The following is a 17,999-nucleotide window of genomic DNA, read 5'->3' on the forward strand; positions in this document are numbered from 1 at the left end:
ATATATATTTGTAGATGGACACAACATCTTTATTTATTTCTATGTAGTGCTGAGGATCGATCCCAGTGCCTCATGCCTGTAGCTCCCAACTCCCAGCCCCTCCTGGGGCCCTGTCTTTCCCAGCCCCAGAGCCTGGCCCTTCTCTTTCCCCGCCAGGTGTCCCGGGTGCACAAGTTCTGGGAGGCGGCAACCAGGCTGGCCGGGTGCTGTGGGAGGAGCGAGGGGAGGCTCCGCCCTTCTGTGGCAGCTCCTGCCTCCTCCCAGGAACCACCCCTGAGCGCCCCAGCCGGTCACCACTGCTGAGCCGAGGTGCCTCCTGCACCAGGTTCCCCAGGCGGGGCCTCCCCAGCAGCGAGGAGGCCTCGGCCAGGCCCAGTGCTGATTGGCCAGGGGGCTTAGGCAGCATGGCTCTGCTGCTCCTGCTGGCTAGTGCCCTGTCTGGGACCCTGGCTGCCCAAGGTAAGTGTCTTCCCGCCCCTCCTTTCCCGCCTCTCCCTGGACACACTCAGGGCCCATGTCAGGAACAGGGTTGTAGCCAGGGCTGAGTCTGGGCAGCAGGGTCGTAGGATTTTCTGTTTTCCCTGAGGTAATGCCAGGGACTTCCTTCTCTGCCATTAGCAGTGCAGCCTTGGTCATCAGGAGGACTTTGTCCCTGGTGTCCTTCTAAAGAAGGCCGCGGGGAGCCTTGCAGTCAGGTGCACACGTGTGGAGGTGGGAGCCAGGTTGGCGGGCACCACCTCCTGCAAACACGCAGCACAGCTCCTGGCTTTCTGGGCAGCCAGGTCTAGGGCACGGTGAACGGTCTGTGTCTACGCGGGGAAGCTGGGCACCACTGGACCTGGGCCGGTCAGACAGGCTGGTCTCTGAAGGTCCCATGCACAAGCCGGAATGTGCCCCCTCCACAGAGCCACAGGCTCTGGTGCTGCGAGTGGTGGGGGAAACCGAGGCACAGCATTGAAGAGAGGTTCAGGGGAGAGAGGACAGTGGCCTCCAGCTGTGTCGGTGGGACTCAGGAGGGACGTGGAGCCAGGGCGGGCGGTGGGGCGGCGAAGCTGCAGGAAGGAAGGGTGCCGGGTGTGGAGAGGCTGCTGTGGGCAGCCTGGCCCCATGGGCCCCACAGCCCCTGGTGCTGGCCCCCAGAGCTGCCCAGACCCCATGGCGCTGTGGAGCTGAGGGCCTCCAGGCATCCCTGCCATGGTTCCTGCCAAGAGAGTGTCCTCTGCCCCTCTGCCCAGCCCGTGGTGACAGCAGGCTCTTGGTAGAGGTGCAGCAGTCTCCCCGCTACAAGACCATCCCAGAGGGGGGCTCGGTCAGCATCACCTGCTCCACCAACGGGACCCTGAAAGGGCTCTACCTGAAGCAAAGCTGGCCCCAGGCCATGTACGTGGTCTACTATGAGGACGAGGAGAGCAGGACCTCCACTGTGGACCCACAGTTCCAGGGCCGCGTCAGCTTCTCGGGGCCTCAGAACAACCTGACCATCACCATGCACCACCTGCAGAAGGCCGACTCGGGCACCTACACCTGCGAGGCCGTCCAGGACTTCCTGGATAGCAACGTCCCAGGCCCCGGCACCATGGTCGCGGTGACAGGTGGGGAACGTGCCAGCTCCTTCCCTCCACGCTCTCTGGAGCCTGACTCCCCAGGCAGCCTGGGGATCGCCCTCCCTCTGCCAGCTCCACAGCCCCTCCTCCCCTGAAGCCCAGGGCCTCTTTGTTCTTCCCAGACACACTGTCCCTGCACAGATGCCAGGAGCCTCCACTGACGTCCCGCGCCCTCCCCGCTGCCCTGGCGGTGGGCTTCTTCCTCATGGGGCTGGGCCTGGGGGTGCTGTGCACGCTGAGAAGGACGCAGGTCAGTGTGAGCTCCGGGTCTGGCCTGTGAGCTGGCCCCTCCCATGTGGGCAGAGAGGGTGGGCAGGATCCCCAGGGCCCTGTCTGCAGTGTGGGGCCTCCCCAGGCAGACTCCCCCACACCTGGGTGACTGAGCCCGGGCTGTTAGAAAGCTGCCCCTGGGTGTGAGCGTGGGAGGGGACCTTGGAGCGGGGCTCCCTGGGGCTGACAGCAGGCCAGCCCCCACCTGGGTGACAGTGGGCCACCTTTTAGATTAAGGGAATGTGCACCTCGAGGAAAAAGAGGCCGTCCAGCGTGGTGTATGAGGACATGTGCTACAGCCGCCGCAATACCCTGTCCACCCCCAACCAGTACCAGTGAGCCCACAAGGCCCTCGGTGCCCCTCTGCCCACTGTCCTTCCGGCCCTGCCTCAGCAGAGCTTGCAGAGGCCCTGCTGACCTGCTGGCCCAGGTCCACACACAGGGACCAGGTTCCTGGGCACTCCCCAGTGGATGGGCACCTGGTCCAGGAAGCCTCCCTGCCCACCTCCCAGGCCCTCCAGGGGGCCCTGATCATGCTGCCACCAGGGACACACTGCGGCGGCCGTCCTCCCGCTGCCTGTCCCTGCCGCAGCCTAGGAGGGCTCGCTCGGTTGGATGGACTCAGGTGTGTGGCAGGTCCAGAGCTCCTGCAGCCTGGCAAAGGGGGCAGGGGAGGTCCACCCGCCCAGCCTGCAGGAATAAAGTGTCGGTTTTCTCCCTTCCCGACTGCTGTTTACTTGCTCAGAGCCGCGAACCCCTGGGCCTCAGCGAGAGTGTCTGTGTGTGAGTCCTCAGTGAGAGAAGGGATGGGGCCCCGCTGCGCAGACACCCCAAGAAGCTCAGTGGGCAGGGCAGGCTGCTCGCAGGGCCTCAGCCGCATGCAGCCTCCCTGCTCAGGAGGTCAGCATTCCTGGCCCCCGGGCCAGCGGCTCCCAGGGCGGCACTCGCAGACAGGAGCCCTCATTTCCCATTTGTGGGGAGGGAAACTGGCACGGGCACTCTGCTGACACGTGGGAGCGCCAGGTCCCCAGCCAGCCCACATCACTGCCTCTGGGACAGGAGCAAAGCCTGCCCACACATGCCTCCACCCAGGCCCACTCGCCCACCTGCCCCAACCACACCTCACAGGCTTTCCCTTGCCCCACCACAGAGTAAGAGGGGCACAGAGAAAGGCAGCTGGCCCTGTGCATCCGTCAAACAGGGCAACCACAGGGGCCCCACCCACAGGATCCACCTCCCTCACGAGTTGCCCAGGACAGCACCCCCGCCCCACCCATGGCTGGCCCTGCTCCCTGAGCCACCCCGAGGCCCTCCAGGGGACAGCCCACAAGGGGCTGAGCGTGGAGACACCCAGCAGAGTCTCGGGAGCTCAAGTCACTAGGCCTCTCAGCACCCCATCTGCCACACAGAGCCCCTGGACACAGGCAGGGGCCCCGGATGTAATGTGGTTGGATGACAGGGCTGCCGAGGACTGTGGACACCAGCCGGTCCACCCTCTCTCACTGTTGACACATGAGCTCTGGACCCCCTTTGCATGGATGGCTGCCCCAGAGTGGCATCTGTCTGGCTCTGTCCAGCTGCGGCTCAGGACTAAAGCCCAGGTCAGCATCACCAACCTCACCTCTGAAGCCAGGCCCAGCTTCTGACCTTGAACACACCTCTGTCCCCAAGACCTTCTCCTGAGCCGAGGCTCCGCTCCCTTTCACCCTGGCCTGGGGGCTGGCTGGCTCCCGAAGCTGCCTCAGCCACGCCCCTGGAGAGCCCCTGGAGAGAGTTTACTTGCCCTCCCTGCCTGAGTGGCCACCTGTGGGCGCATCCTCCCTGACCCGACAACCCCATTGCAGGCCTCTGTGGGGTGGTGGGGTCACTAGCCCGCCTGGCCCCCCTCAGGGGTGGTCACCATGGGAAATGACGGCGGACCCACTGTGGCCTTGCCCGTCTACAGCCCGTCTGTGACCCGAGGACAGTGGGTGCTATGTGCTGGCAACTTAAAACCCCTCTATAAGGCCCACCAAGCATGGACAGCGGGCACCTCAAATGCCAGGGCACTGAGAACTCAAGCACAGGGCAAGGCTCAGGAGGCCCATCCATCAACAGGCACCCAAGACACACAGCACCCCAGCACCTTAACGGCAACCACTCGCACTGCAGTTAGCCTCGAAGCGCCAAGGACGCGAGATGACCTTACCCACAGGGTTTGCAGATTTAAACGATACTGTGGTGTGATGTGCAGTTTACCTAAAAATCTCGCTTCCAGAAAGTATCACCAGGAAAATCGTCCTTGGCCACAGAGACCAAGTTGTAGTGTCCTGCATTGCCACGTTGCTTCCACCACAAAAACTGACCACTCAGAAGGCCGAGGCAGGCGCACCACGACGAGTTCAAGGCCAGCCTGGGCAACCCAGCGAGACCCCTGGAAAGGGCTGGGCGTAGCTCAGTGGTGGAGCACCCTTGGGCTCAATCCCTAGCACCACAAAATTTTTAAAGGACTAACAACTGAGAAAGGACCTACTGTCCACTCAGGATACCTGCTGCACAGATCACAGCCCACAGTGGGCAGTGGGAGGGCTCCATGGGAGAAACCACCACAGCTTCACCTTCAGACCTTCACAAGACACCACTCGGCCATGAAGGTTGGTTGCAGGACACAGTGGCCCCATGTTTAGGAGAACAAAATGCACATGGGTGTATTGAGTTTTTATCTACTGCTTACAGATTTTCACATCTATACCAAAGAAATATGGAATGATAAGCATGGGAATCAACCATGATTAGGATTAGGGCTTGGGGTGGCCGTGGAGGGCCTGGTCTCTCCCAGGGGTTAGGGTTAGGGTTAGGATTAGGGTCAGGGCTTGGGGTGGCCGTGGAGGGCCTGGTCTCTCCCAGGGGTTAGGGTTAGGGTTAGGATTAGGGTCAGGGCTTGGGTGGCTGTCCGTGGAGGGCCTGGTCTCTCCCAGGGGGTGCTCACCAGTCTCCCAGTCTCTGGAAAGGAACCCAGGGCCTTAGGCGTGCCAGGCAAGCGCTCTTCCACTGAGCTGCACCCACTCTCTTGTGGAGAGGCTGCTGAGGCCCCCCAGTTCTTGGGGAGGAGCATGAGGCCATGGGCTGCCCACCTGGCCAGCAGCACCCTCACAGAGAGTCCTGTGGCTTCTCACTGTCCACCAGCAGCCGGTGCCCACTGGACCTGGCATCTGGAGGCCACCAGATCTGGGCATGTCACTCTAGTACCTACTTTTGGTCCCCATGGCACTGGGCCCAACACCATCAGCTGGCTCTGAACAGCAGCCAACAAGATGGGCAGAGTCTTGCGGGCCAGGCCTTTGCTGCCCAGGGCCTCACCCCTGTCCTGCTCCAGGGGCACCTACCCATCCCTGGACCAGACACAAGGCTCGTGGCCCAACAGCAAGCGTCCTGAGGGGTTTCTACTCCGGGAGAAGGGCAGAGCCAGCAGCGCCATGGACATGCCAAGGACGGGGGCTGGCAGACAAGTTGCCAGGGAACCACGTGGACCCTCCATTACTGATACGGAATCATAGGAAGGCCACCACTAGGGAGGGACAGTCCCAGGGGGACTCCTCCCAGAGGAGGAGACAGAGAAGGGAAGCTGAGGACACGGGGGCACGTGTCCAACATGAGGGTGAGCGAGAGGAGGGCAGGGCATGGCCCCCAGAACAGGGCGCCGAGGATGCGCCCACAGGTGGCCACTCAGGCAGGGAGGGCAAGTAAACTCAGAGGGCACCTCCCAGAACTCAGGAGACACAGGATAGCACTCAAGCACGGAAGGTGAAGAACCGTGTTCCAAGCCTGCCATACCCGAGCCACAGACTGTGGGAGGCCAACCTTACAGGTGACTGAGTTACACTCCCCAGCTCGGTGCTGAGGCGCTCAGTCACAGAAATGGGTGTGTCTTGCTAGAGCCCCATGGGTGGAGCTACACTCACCTGTTCCTTTGTAATCTAACCCCTTGCCCTGTTTAGGATAGAATCTTCCATGGAAGTGCCTTGTGTGTGTCCCCTCCTCTTACTGTGCCCTTGGGTGTGGCCTACCCAGGTGTCAGTCAACCTGCTGACAGTGGACATCATGAAGATAGACTCAGCCCCCTGAAACCTGACCCCTGGCCTCATTTGAATAGCTTCTCCTCAATAAAAGGGGTCAGCGCGTGCTCTCTCTCTCTCTCTCTTTCTGTGGACCCTTAAGGTCAGAGGAGCCGTCACAGCAACCCCAAAGAAAAAGGTCTTTGTGTCTCTTGTGTGGTTATTTCGTGCAGCCCAGTGAGCCCAGTTTAACTAGAGTGACCCCTGAGCCTTTTAGTCTAGAGAACAGAAACCCGGCAATTGGCGCCCAACGTGGGGCGAAAGATCTTTAAGCCGCCGGGACAAAAGTGACAAAGGCTGGCTCCTAAGGGGACTCCAATTTAAATATTAAAGAAAGTTAGTGAAGTGGAAAGTTCTCTCCAGAAGTTAAGCATGCTTAGGATTGCAGAGTATTGTGGGCAGAACTGTAGAAAGTAAGTGAATTAGACAAAAGGAAAATCTGTGACATTAAAATTTTTAATATTGGGGTATAATTGTAGAGACTCTAAATAAATATAGTTATTAAGATGATTGATGGGCTATGTTGTTGAGTTGAGTCCTCTCCATGGAAAGTGTGCTTTTGTGGATTTTTTAAAATTGTTTTTATAAATCTTTATAAAAGATTTTTGGGGGGCTAGGATTGTTGCTCAACGGTAGAGTGCTTGCCTAGCATGGGCGGAACCTGAGTTCGATCCTCAGCATCACATAAAAAAAAAAGCTTTAAAAAAAAGAGATTTTTTGGCCTTTATGTTCTAGAAGTTTGCGCTAGAAGAGTGAGAAAAAGGGAGAGAAAATGTGATGTTTACCTGGAGAGAAATAAGTTTCAATTTTCTATTGTTTTTGTCAATACTCAGAAAGTATGTATGGATCTTTTCACTACATGATTGTCCTATGAATCAGAATGGCTGTAACTCAGCCGCTGGGGACAAGAGACTTTAGCTGCTGCTGCTTGCTGCTCGCTATGGGGTCCTAGCCCCTGTGGCCAGCAGTGCTTTTAACCCTTGAATTACTTGACCTAAATGCCATGGCAATACCCGAGCCACAGACCACGCAGGTGACAGTCCTCACCTCAGGCCTCTGAGGTGGAACACACACCATCAGCCAAGGTCACTGTCAGCCAAGGTCACTGTCAGAGGCCATAGTCAAGGAAGAAGAGGCCCAAACACCGACCAGACAGTCACAGAGAAATAAGGAGACTAAAGAAACGCCCAATCTGCGTAAGGACCTAGAACTCTGCCCACACACGCAGACAGCAGACGGAGACAGGGGCGGGGACATGCTGAGACATCCCTCCCCACAGGAAGAAGACTAGATGAAGACGGGGCTGGGAATCCCTGGACAGCCAGGAGGAGTGAGGCCAGGCAGCTGCAGTGAGGGCCAAATGTGGACTGGCCACTGTTAAGCCAGCAGAGAAGGGAGAAACACAAACGCAGACCTCGGGGAGCGGGCAGCGTGACTAGAGTGACAGCACGATGCCCGACGTGGCGAGCCACGTCCTGAGAGCAGCCATCTGTCCGTGATCACAGCCAGACTGCCCCGTGCCCTCGCAGCCAGGAGGAGGAGGCCAGGGGAGGTGACGGAGAGAGGGAGGAGGCCAGCAGCTGAGCAGAGACCTGGACAAGCACCTTCAGGTCTGGACCTCATGACCAGAACCCATGGAATTCCACTCGGCCCAAGGGTACGCCGTCAGCATGTGGGAGCCCCTTCTGAAGGGCATTGGCCATTATCAGGTCGTGAGCTAAGAGTGAGGAACGCAGCAGGGTCTAGGCCCCAGGGCTGCCACCTGTCCTGCAGACTCACACAGGAGGGCAGAGCTCGTTCGCTATAAGTGGACCCAGGAAGATGCTCTTCATACCACAGAAGAGGTAGTAAGAGGAGGATGCAGAGCTTAGACTGACTCCTCTTATGTGGGGAAAGGCAAATAATCACAAAAGAGGAAAGTGGGCAGTGGACAGCTCATGATGAACACCCTGGGCACCTCAGGCTGGGCCACGGAGGGCTATGAGCAGTCCTGGGGGTTCTGGAGGGCTCCGCCTGGGACCCAGCTGCACTGCCCCAGGAAGGACGAGCTCCTCCCCACTCTCCATGTCTGGGCGCTTCGTCCTGAGTGTGGCTCGGGCCCAGGGTTCCCCAGACCCATCCTGGACTCTGCTTGCTCTCAGGAAGACGGAGCCTCTCTGAGCTGTGTCCTGCTAATCCCCTGTCTCTTCCCAGACTGCCAAGCAACCGATGACCCCAAAGGAGCAGCTACCCTGGACACCCAGAGACCCAGGAGAGGCAGAGAAGATGCCATCTGTGGAGTGGAAAAGGAGGATGGCCAGGTTCAGGGGCACAGTGGCCGGGTGTGGTGCACCTGCCTGTGATCCCAGCAACTCAAGAGGCTGAGGCAGGAGGGTCACAGGTTTGAGACCAGCTGCAGCAACTTAGGGAGACCCTGTCTCAAAATAAAAGGGGCTGGGGACGTGGCTCAGTGGTGGAGTGCCCCCGGACTCAATCCTCAGTGCTGGCTGAGACATGCCCCGTGGACGGAGGTGTGTGGCTATCTGAGGGTGCACGGAACCCGTGGCATCACTCATGATACATACAGGGATTCCGGAAAATTCTGTTTTGAGATTCTCATCAGGCACACTCCCACCCCGGGCCAGCTCTTAATCCCATGACACGGAGCAGACCACGTGGTTCTGGAGGCCAGAAGTCCACAGTGGAGGTGCACTGGGTGGGCCCCTCGGAGGCTGTGGTGAGGGCCGGGGGCAGGTCCCCAGCTCCTGGTGGTCTTGTGACCCACTTTGCATGGTTTCTCCCGCATGCATGGCTCTGTGTCCAAATCAGTCCTGTCATGTGAGGGACCAGTAATGATCTCGAGCCCTCACCTCCTCTTACTACCTCTGCCAAGACCTGTCCCCAAACAAAGCACGTGTGCAGCTTCTGGGTGGACCTGGGTTGGGGGGACACTGTTCACATGCCATCCCTTCTTCAGACAGTGATGAGGGTGGAGCTCTGGGTATTTGGGGACCTGGCTGGGACATGAGGAGGCGGGACAGGGGAATGGGAGACGGGAAGGACTGGCATCAGGTAGCACCTGACCTGGCAGAGGGTGTCCCGGGGTCCCTCTGGCTGGGGACGGGGTGGTTTTGAGCAGTGCATACAGCAAACCCAGGCTGAGGATGCAGTGAGAATGGCCAGCTCTGGACGTGCTGGAATGGCGGACCTGGCAGGGGTTGAGGCCAACATCAAGGGTCTGCTCCCTGAAATGAGGAGAGGAGGGTTGAGATTCGGGGACTGTGGGAACATCCCAGGACAGGGAACAGAGCCAGGAGCCCTGAGGGTCCTGCCGGCCCAGAACAGCCATAGTGCTACCCCCTCCCCAGAAAACCCAAGCTTCAAGCAGAGGTTGACGGCAAGCAGAGGGACCCCACCCTGCCCACACCTGCCACCGGGTGCTGTCAAAAGACAGAACCAGGACCGATTCAGCCGTAGGGCTGGTCCTCGGCTTCTGATCAAGTCTCATGGCCACAGAAGGGGCCAGCCCAAGCCCAGCGAGCTCCCATTTGACAATGGAGGGACAAGGGTTTCCCAAGGTGGACACAGGAGACAAGAAGACAAAGAGCCGGTTGGTTGGCGTCAGGTTGGGTAGAGCCACAGGGAGTCCTTCTGCTTAGGTGGACGGGGGCCTCTGCTGTCTCCCAGTTTCCTGGAGGTCTCAGGCATGTGGCCCCAGTGACTGGCTCTGGCTGGTCTCTCAGGGCCTGGTGTGTGTCCAAGACAGCGGCCTCCCATGCGAAGGCAAGGGGTAAAGGGAGGTGTGGGGAGGAGGTGGCCCAGGCTTTCTGGAAGCTTCTGATCACCCGTGGGGAGGAAAGGCACCAGCAGCCACTGCTCCTGGTTTTCGGCCAGCAGGGCCCCGCTGCGGGCCAGGGTCCTGCTGTGAGTAGGCCGCACCCCCTCCCCCCAGGATGCAGCTGCCTGAGTCAGTCTGCTGCAGGCGCCGTCTGCTGTTTCAAGCTGGGGCTGCGGTCGAGGCAGGAAAACCCGCTGGACCCGCAGCGCCCACCAGGTTCTCAAGCCCCTACACGGCGCCCCTCCCCCCACCCCCAGGCCAGCAGGTGTCTAGCCTTCTGTGCTAGGCCGTCCACTTTCTTAAACCAAGAGCCTGGCCAGCACTCATTCCCCCACCACTACGCTGGCCAAAGACCCACATAGTGACCTGAGGGCTGGCCTCCTGAGGGCTCAGCACCCACAAGGGCAGGGGAGCCCTCTATGTCCTGCCTTTTCTGAGCACACTTGGCCCTTCAGCAAAGTCTGGTGGACGCATCTGTCATCGTGGCTGCCAGCTGCACACCCTTGCCACCCCACCCCTTCCCACTGGGGAATCCCAGTGGATCTGGGGGACCTCAAGCAGCCCTCCCACTAGGGTCATGGACAGATGCTCTGTGTGCAGGGGTCCACTTGTCCCTTTATTTTCTACCTTCCTGCTCCTGCCTCAGCAGTCTAGGGGGAATGACCCCGGAGGACAGTGTGGCCTGGGGTGGCTGAAGAAGGGGTCTCAGGGGGCTGCTGGTGGGCACGGGGAGGGAAAAATCCAGAAGAGTGAGGAGAGCAGGCGTGGGAGAAGCAGAGCACGTGGCAGAGCACGTGGCAGAGCACGTGGGCAGAGCACGTGGCAGAGCAGGGCGACCCTCTTGGCAGTTCCTCCCTCCCCTCCAGGTGCCAGCCCCTCCCTGAGCACCTCCTTCTTTCGTGCCTTTTTGTAGCACTGGGGTTGAACCCAGGGCCTCGCACATGCTGAGCAAGGACCCTGCCACTGCCCTGTACCCCTGGCCCTTTCTCACTTTTTACTTTGAGACAGGATATCACTCGGTTGCCCAGGCTGGCTTCAAACCTGCGAACCTCCTGCCTCGGCCCCCCAGGAACTGGAATTTGGTCATGTGTCCCCACACCTGGTTTCCCTACCCTTTTACTCCAACGGTAGCATTTGATCTTTAGCAGTTGGAGATGTGTCTGCCCACAGGAGCCGCAGGAGCTGGCCCAGGCTGTCCAGGCCCACCACCACCACCAGGAGAGCAAGAGGGAGACGCACGCCTGAGGAGGAAGACCCCACCCAGCATGGCCTTCCTGCTCGGCCCCTGCTTTCCTTCCCTCTAGGCCCGGGTTCTGTTCTCGTGACTGAAAGGCTCAGGGGTCACTCCAGGTAAACTGGGCTCACTGGGCTGCACGAAATAACCACACAAGAGACACACGTACCTTTTTCTTTGGGGTTGCTGTGACGGCTCCTCTGACCTTAAGGGTCCACAGAAAGAGAGAGAGAGAGAGAGCACGCGCTGACCCCTTTTATTGAGGAGAAGCTATTCAAATGAGGCCAGGGGTCAGGTTTCGGGGGGCTGAGTCTATCTTCATGATGTCCACTGTCAGCAGGTTGACTGACACCTGGGTAGGCCACACCCAAGGGCACAGTAAGAGGAGGGGACACACACAAGGCACTTCCATGGAAGATTCTATCCTAAACAGGGCAAGGGGTTAGATTACAAAGGAACAGGTGAGCGTAGGTCCACCCACGGGGCTGTAGCAAGACACACCATGCCGGAGACACCGACCCCCACACCCAAGAAGGGTGGGGAAAGCTCTGCCACATTTCTGTGCCTCAGCACCCAGCCGGGGAGTGTGACTCAGTCACGTGGGAGGTTGCTCTCCCACACTTCTAAAAGCCCTGAGACCCCTGGGGTCCTGGACGGACCTGGAGGCAATAGCCCTGCCTCTCTCTTCTCAAGGTTGCCTGCCGTAAACACACTCCTGTCCTCCCTGCCCACAGGGTCTCCCGGACACAGGCCCTGAGCAGGCAACAGAGTTTCATCCTGCTAACAGGGTCAGCAGGGACAGCCTCCACCAGGCTTCCCTCCGGGGAGCCCAGCCCAGAGCCTGAGCTCAGCAGCTTGGAGGGGAGGCCCAGGACCTCAGCCCCGCAGGCCTCCCAGGCAGCCAGCAGGAGCGAGCCCACCTGCCCATTTAGACAGCAGGGAGTGGGCCTGCCTGACTGAAGACAGCGCTCTGCCTCTGATGGGCACTGACCAGGGCCTCCCTGAGCCTCCCTGGGTCCAGGCTGTGGGAAGGGGGCCCACCGTCCAGATGACACCCTAGGCCCCAGGCCCTGACCATTCCTCAGGCACCTCCCCCTCAAACTCTCCAGGAGTTCCTCAGTCCTGACAAGGACCCGGGTGGCAGGGACTGACACCCCAAGCCAGAGAAGGTGGCCCAGGCCAGGACAGCATGGTCCAGAGGATGCCTGTCTGTCCAAGGCCACCTGGGTCCCCACCCCAACCATAGCCCAGGAGGAAGGGCCCCTTTGGGAGACTCCATCCCCTCCCCCCAGGAAGTGGTTCCTTTCTACCAGATCCTGTGGCAGTTTTTCAGAACACTCTGCCCCACCTGCCCATTTAGACAGAAGCCCAGGAGGTGTATGTGGAAGGGGTCTGTCCACGGCAAAGACTTATAGGAGGGTGAGGGGGGTAGTTGAAAGGAAAGTGACCACAACACTCGGAGCAACCAAGAGATCTTTATTGCAGCAGTGAAACAGAGGAGAACAGAGACAGATAAAAAGAGAGAAGGGAAAGAGAGAGAGAGAGAGAGAGGGTGGGTGGGGGTGAGAGAGAGTGAGAGACAGCAAAAGCGAGAGAAGAAAGAGAGAGCCAGAGAGGAGGGCCCAGCAGGAGGGAGATTTTATAGCCAAAATCTAATGGGGTCTCTGGGTCTGCAAGCTGCCTTGTTGGCGTACAAAGATCTCGGATCAGACAGCAGGTGCTAAGGGTGTCATCTTCGGCCTTCAGGCAGACGGAGCAGGGCTCAGATGTGGGTTTCTGTTGCACCAGACAGGTGGGGGTCGAGTGTTCAGCCCACCTGCAGCTAATATTCGATCAGCCTGCCCTGCAGACAACTTAGTTCAGCCTGCCCTGCACCTAACAGTAGTGCCCCCAAACAGGACACAGGACCAGGAAGGCCTAGGTCACCCAGCAAATGCTTCTGCACTCAGCCGTTTGTCTTAGGTGCCCACGCCCCAAAGCCAGGCAGAGGGCTCCCGATGTCCGGGAACTGCAGTCTGCACCTAGTCAGTGCCGGAGACTCCACAGTGCAGCCTGGGGCTTCGACCTCAAGGTCAAAGCCCACCGTAGACCACAGAGAAAGACACCAGCAAGGGCCCAGGCACCCTCCGCAGTCCCCTGGCCAGGCACCGGGAGTCTTGGGTGCTCCGAGCCTGGGGGTCCTGCCAGCATGTCACAAGCCAGAGGCCATGACAGCTGCCCTGTGGACAGCACCATCCGCACTCGCCCACAGTGGGTGGACCGCTGTGGATCTGAGAAACAGCTCCTGGAGGTCAAGCAGAAGGTGGGGTGCCAGGCTGGCTGTGACCCTGTGTGAGAAGATGCCCTTGAGCTGAGGCCTCCCCCCACAGCCACAACCTGAAGGTCAAGCCCACAGGGCAGGACCTGGCACAGGGCCCCCAGTGTCGCAGCGGAGGCTGAACTTCCTGTTTCTCAGGTGGGCTCCAGCCGCATCCTGCCTCCGGAGGTGTTTGCTCTCTCTTCTGCCACTGGGTCCCCAGCAGCAAGTCCCAAGCCCCAGCCCCTCCTGCCCAGGGGCCCAGCTGCCTGGGAGACCCCCACCCCTTGCAGGACCCCTTCCTAGCAGCCTCCTGGCCCCTACCACCTCAAGGCCTGGAGAGTGAGGCCCAGAGCAGACCCAGCTGCCTGAGGGCTTCTTCTGGGCAGGACCCGGTCCCCAAGGAGGTGATTATGTTCCAGTGGAGGAGAGGCGTCCCTTGCCTCCCCAGTCCCTGCCTTGAGGGCCACCGAAACCCTCTTGGGGAGGTGGGAGCAGGTCCTGAGGCCACAGCCGGATGAGCATGGTCACTGTGGTCACCTGGTACTGACTGTCCAAGACCCTGTGCTCGGGAACCAGACTGCAGGGTCCCCCATGTCCCCTGGAAATGTCTGGGCGGACTGGGGTATGACTCCCTCTGCCTGCAGTCCCAGGTTCATGTTCCTGCCTGTGAAACCTGAGCCTGGGGAGCTGAGCTGATGCCCTCTTCTGCAGGCCTTGGCCTGGTACCTGCCTGACCACACCTCACACGTCCGCAGGGACTGAGCAGGCTCAGTCACCCACGTCCTGTGGAAGCCCCCTCCAAGAACCTGGCCCAGCCCCTCTTAGAAGACAAGAGAGTCAGGGAAGAGCAGCTGTGAGAGACCCCAGATCAGACCCACCTAGCACACCTGTAAGCCAGGGATGGGCCTAGGGACAGCAGGTGACCAGGTGGCACCAGCCCCACTGCCAGGGCTGTGGTCTAGCCTGGAGGGGAGCCAGTCCCCACAGAGGCCCAGACTGCCGCCACGAAGGCAGCCCAGCGGTGCCCTAGGGGCTGTGCACGTCCTCCCCCTGGGTCCTCATGACAGGGCTGAGGGCCGCCTTCTACTCTCAGCCCCGGGAGGGCCTGTCCTGACCAGGGAGCTCCCAGACACCACGCAGACGCCTCACCTCTGCCGAGCACTGCAGCTGTCTGGCCCTGAGAGGAGCCCCCTTCCCTGGGACCACCTCTCTCAGGGCTCCGTGTGTCACGGCTCCTCGGGGAGCTCCCCTGGCTTGAGCCCCCGCTGCAGGCCAGGCAACCCTCAGCACAGAGCAGAGCTGGCACTCCCCAAGCTCATGCCAGGACCCACCCAGGAGGCAGAGGGTGCCAAGGGTGACACCAGCCAGCCCCTTTGAGGCCCCCCACATCCCTCCAAGAGGTCTCTGGGGAAGTTAAGCCCCCTCCTCCCTTTCCTCTTGCTTTGGACCTGGGCTGTCCCCATCAACATGGCCCCCATCGTGGAGGTATGAGTCAATGACATCCAGAGGGTACCACAGGTGGAGGGCGTGTGAGGAAACCCACATTCTCACTCAAACACCTTGCACAGTGAGGAGGCAGGAGGTCACACACAGCACATGCTGAGAGATGACCTTTACCTTGCAAATCCCAGCTGCCCCCGCTCAGCCTGAGCACAGCCCCCCTCACCCAGCACACCATGGACCTCAGACGCTCCCCAGTCACTGTGGTCCCAGGTCACCTCTGCCTTTCATTCCAAGGGCCTCACAAGAGACCAGGCTGAGTCCAGGCTAAGAGGCTGCTGCTCTCTGTGGGGCCAGCGAGCAGTGGTCAACCCTGGCAGTTGGCTATGGTCCTGCAGCTGCTGCAGCCCCAGGGACACAGTGACTCACCCTCCCTTGGTCATTGAGCGCACGGCCCCTGTCACATTATTCCCACAGCCGTTGGAAGGACAGGTGCTTAGGGGTGGGTCGCCGCCCTCAACCTCCTCCCAGAGTATCGTGTGTATGTGGGGTCAGTGCTCCAGGATCCAGGACCCCTGCCCAGGACCTTTCCTCAGCTTCAGTGCTGGGTCCAAGACTGGCAGCCCCTTCGTACAGCCATGGACCTGTTTTTTCTATTTTCTCTGCCCCCCACACCCAGAATGGAAGACCTTCTCCCTCTTCCCCTGGAGAGCCCGCCCCACAATGCCACCCTCTCCCTGCTCTGCACACATATGGCTTCCTTCATGCCCCTCTCCCGCCCAGCCCACCTGGCCTGGCCACTTCCCCAGGCTCTGTCCATCTCAGCCTGGCCGCTCTCATTGCCCCCAGGACCTCCTTGCCAGGCAGATTCAGCTTTATGGGGCCTTGAGGGTAGACGTGGGAAGGGTCAGCATATCCTGCCTCCACAGCTGACCCAGGCCAGGACCTGACTGCAGCCCTTCCTCTCCCTGGACCCTCTGAGCCAGCCCTGACCTACCCTGAGCCTAGGGATGGCTCTGTCTCTAAGCCCTCTACTGCCCTCTGGTGACAAGTTCCTGGACTGTCTTCCACCCTGTGGCCTCCCACAGCTTTTTGGCTGAGGGTCTCCCAGGCCCAGCCACACCCTCTACCCTCAATGAGCACAGGCCAGTCGCCCTCTGGTGGCAGACTGGGGCGGGGCAGGGGAGCCACTGTCAGACACTGCAGACCTCCCTTGGTGGAGGGAACAAGGCTGGCCTCCAGGAAAGTCTCAAGCTTTGAACTTCTCTGGGGCAGTTGCTTGTTAGGAGACAGGAGCAAGCCACCTGGGTGCTGCCCTGGTGAAGACTTGGTGGCAGCAACACGGAGGGCGCCAGTCCTCGGCCCTGTCCAGGCCCACACTAAGAAAGGAGAGCTGGGGGAGGAGTGAGCCCCAGAGGAGAGGCGGGCCCAGCCGGTACCACATCCCTCCTGGGGCAGTGGAGACAGGTGTGGGGTAGCCTGCCTCCACCAGGCTGGAGAGAAAGGGCCACTGGGAGGGGCCAGCTAGCATCCGTCCTCTGTCCGTCCTCTGTCCCTCCCTGCTGTTTGATGTCCTCCGGGGCCTGCAGGCCCTCTTCCAGGTGTGTTTCCACATACATTGGTCACTTTTAGGCATTCCTCTGTTCTTTTCAGGGGCTTTTGCAGGGGATCAGGCTCCTGTGAAAGGAGGCCTGGTGCTGCTGCCCTGAAACTGGCATGGAGGAAGAGGCTCTGTGCCAGGCAAGGACATCTCCTCCTCTGAGCCACGGGTGACCTTGTGTCCCTGCCTTCTCCTGCCCCGCCTCCACCTGTCCTCCCTCTGCCCACCCAGGGACCCCAGTTCCTACATCAGATGAAAGACCCCGGTCTCCAGAGACCACTCTGCCAGCCTCATGATCATGGGAGGCCAAGACCTCATACAAATCCCCACTCCCTGGGAACTCCTCCACATCCCCTACAGCAAGCCCCAAGAGCCCAGTCACCATGTCCTGCTCACCCCTGGCTCCCAGACAGCATTTCCAAGATGCACAGTCAGCCACCCAGTGAGAGCTGAACTCCAATCTCCCGTCACTGGGGATGCTAGCTTGGCAGGATAACTCCTGTCACTGAATTTCTGGCTTTCAAGCTTGTTACAGTGATGAGGGCTGGGGCTAAGGACAGAGTTCAGTGGCAGTGCTTGTCCAGTGTCACGAGGTCATGGTTTCCAGCTTTGGCATCACCAAAACCAAACAAAAAACCTGCAGGTGTGGAGGCTTCAATCCATTTCCCAGCTGAGCTCTGGGAGAGAGCATGCCCCCTGGCCCTTCACTGTGTAGGTGGGGGACCTAGACCTTTCCTTCCAGGACTGGCCTCAAGACTGCAGTTACAGCTGGGCCCTGTTCCCAGGCCCTGCACCCTGTCCACTGCCCCACCACATCAACAGAGAGCTCATCCTGCTTCCACCCCCTTCAGGAGTCTCAGATGCATTTCTGTCCTGGGAGAGGACTCCTATGGGAGGCTGCCCCTGCTGATGACCAGCCAGCTCCAGGGATGGCGCTTCAGGGGGCAGGAAGAGGTTTGGGCACTGTTCTGAGGAAAGGAGGCCACGGTCCCTGCAGCCCTGGGCTGCAGAAAGGTTCAACACCCCCCCCCTTTCATGTGTTACCATTTCCTTGCAAAAGGGCTGTTTCCATTGTTCACTTTCTCTGAGCTATGTCAACACTCTCGGCCCACAACTTCCTGGTGGCTGCTATCACAGTCCACGCTGATGCAGTTCTGGACTTGGTAATGGAAATGAGGTGAGTTCAGGAGTTTAGTGGAAACCGGCTTGTCACATGAACAGCCTAGGTGACACAGCACCATGTCTGAACGTAACAGCTTCTGAAAAAGTTCACTTCTGCTGGAAGGAGGTACATGTCCCAGCAACACAAAAGTTCTGGGAAGGGGCCCAGGCCAGCCTGCCCCCACCTCATGAACCCTCCCTGCACACTCTCCCCACCCTGGACCCTCCCAGCGGTGTCTCTTCCATCCACACACTGACACCCCTCTGGCCTCAGTGAGGACTTCTGTCCAGAACTCCTGTGGAGGGACCTGGAGGGGACAGACACTCTGAGCCCAGCACTGCGCCCAGCCTTGAAAGCAGTCCTCACCTGTGTACCAGGAAATGAACAATAGCACCCTGTTTTTAGTTATTGTGGTAGTTATTTAAATTATTCAACAGTCAGTTTACGAATAAATTTTTTTAAAAATTAGAAACAGTGAA

General features: G+C 59.8%; 1 protein-coding gene across 2 annotated transcripts; it reads left to right on the forward strand.

Moving 5' to 3' along the window:
- Positions 1–256: 256 nt before the first annotated feature.
- Positions 257–2,595, forward strand: Cd7 (CD7 molecule). Of its 2 annotated transcripts, none has more exons than XM_015504011.2 (4): positions 257–459; positions 1,236–1,592; positions 1,727–1,854; positions 2,106–2,595. In XM_015504011.2, the coding sequence occupies exons 1-4, from the start codon at positions 405–407 to the stop codon at positions 2,211–2,213; spliced, it is 648 nt and encodes a 215-aa protein (XP_015359497.1). In that variant the 5' UTR covers positions 257–404; the 3' UTR covers positions 2,214–2,595. The 2 variants fall into 2 exon arrangements, with proteins under 2 accessions (XP_015359497.1, XP_015359498.1); XM_015504012.2 differs by having other exon boundaries at positions 258–459; positions 1,263–1,592.
- The last annotated feature ends 15,404 nt before the right edge of the window (positions 2,596–17,999 follow it).

The sequence above is a fragment of the Marmota marmota genome, unplaced genomic scaffold, assembly GCF_001458135.2.
Source record: "Marmota marmota marmota unplaced genomic scaffold, marMar, whole genome shotgun sequence".
Classification (NCBI taxonomy): domain Eukaryota; kingdom Metazoa; phylum Chordata; class Mammalia; order Rodentia; family Sciuridae; genus Marmota; species Marmota marmota.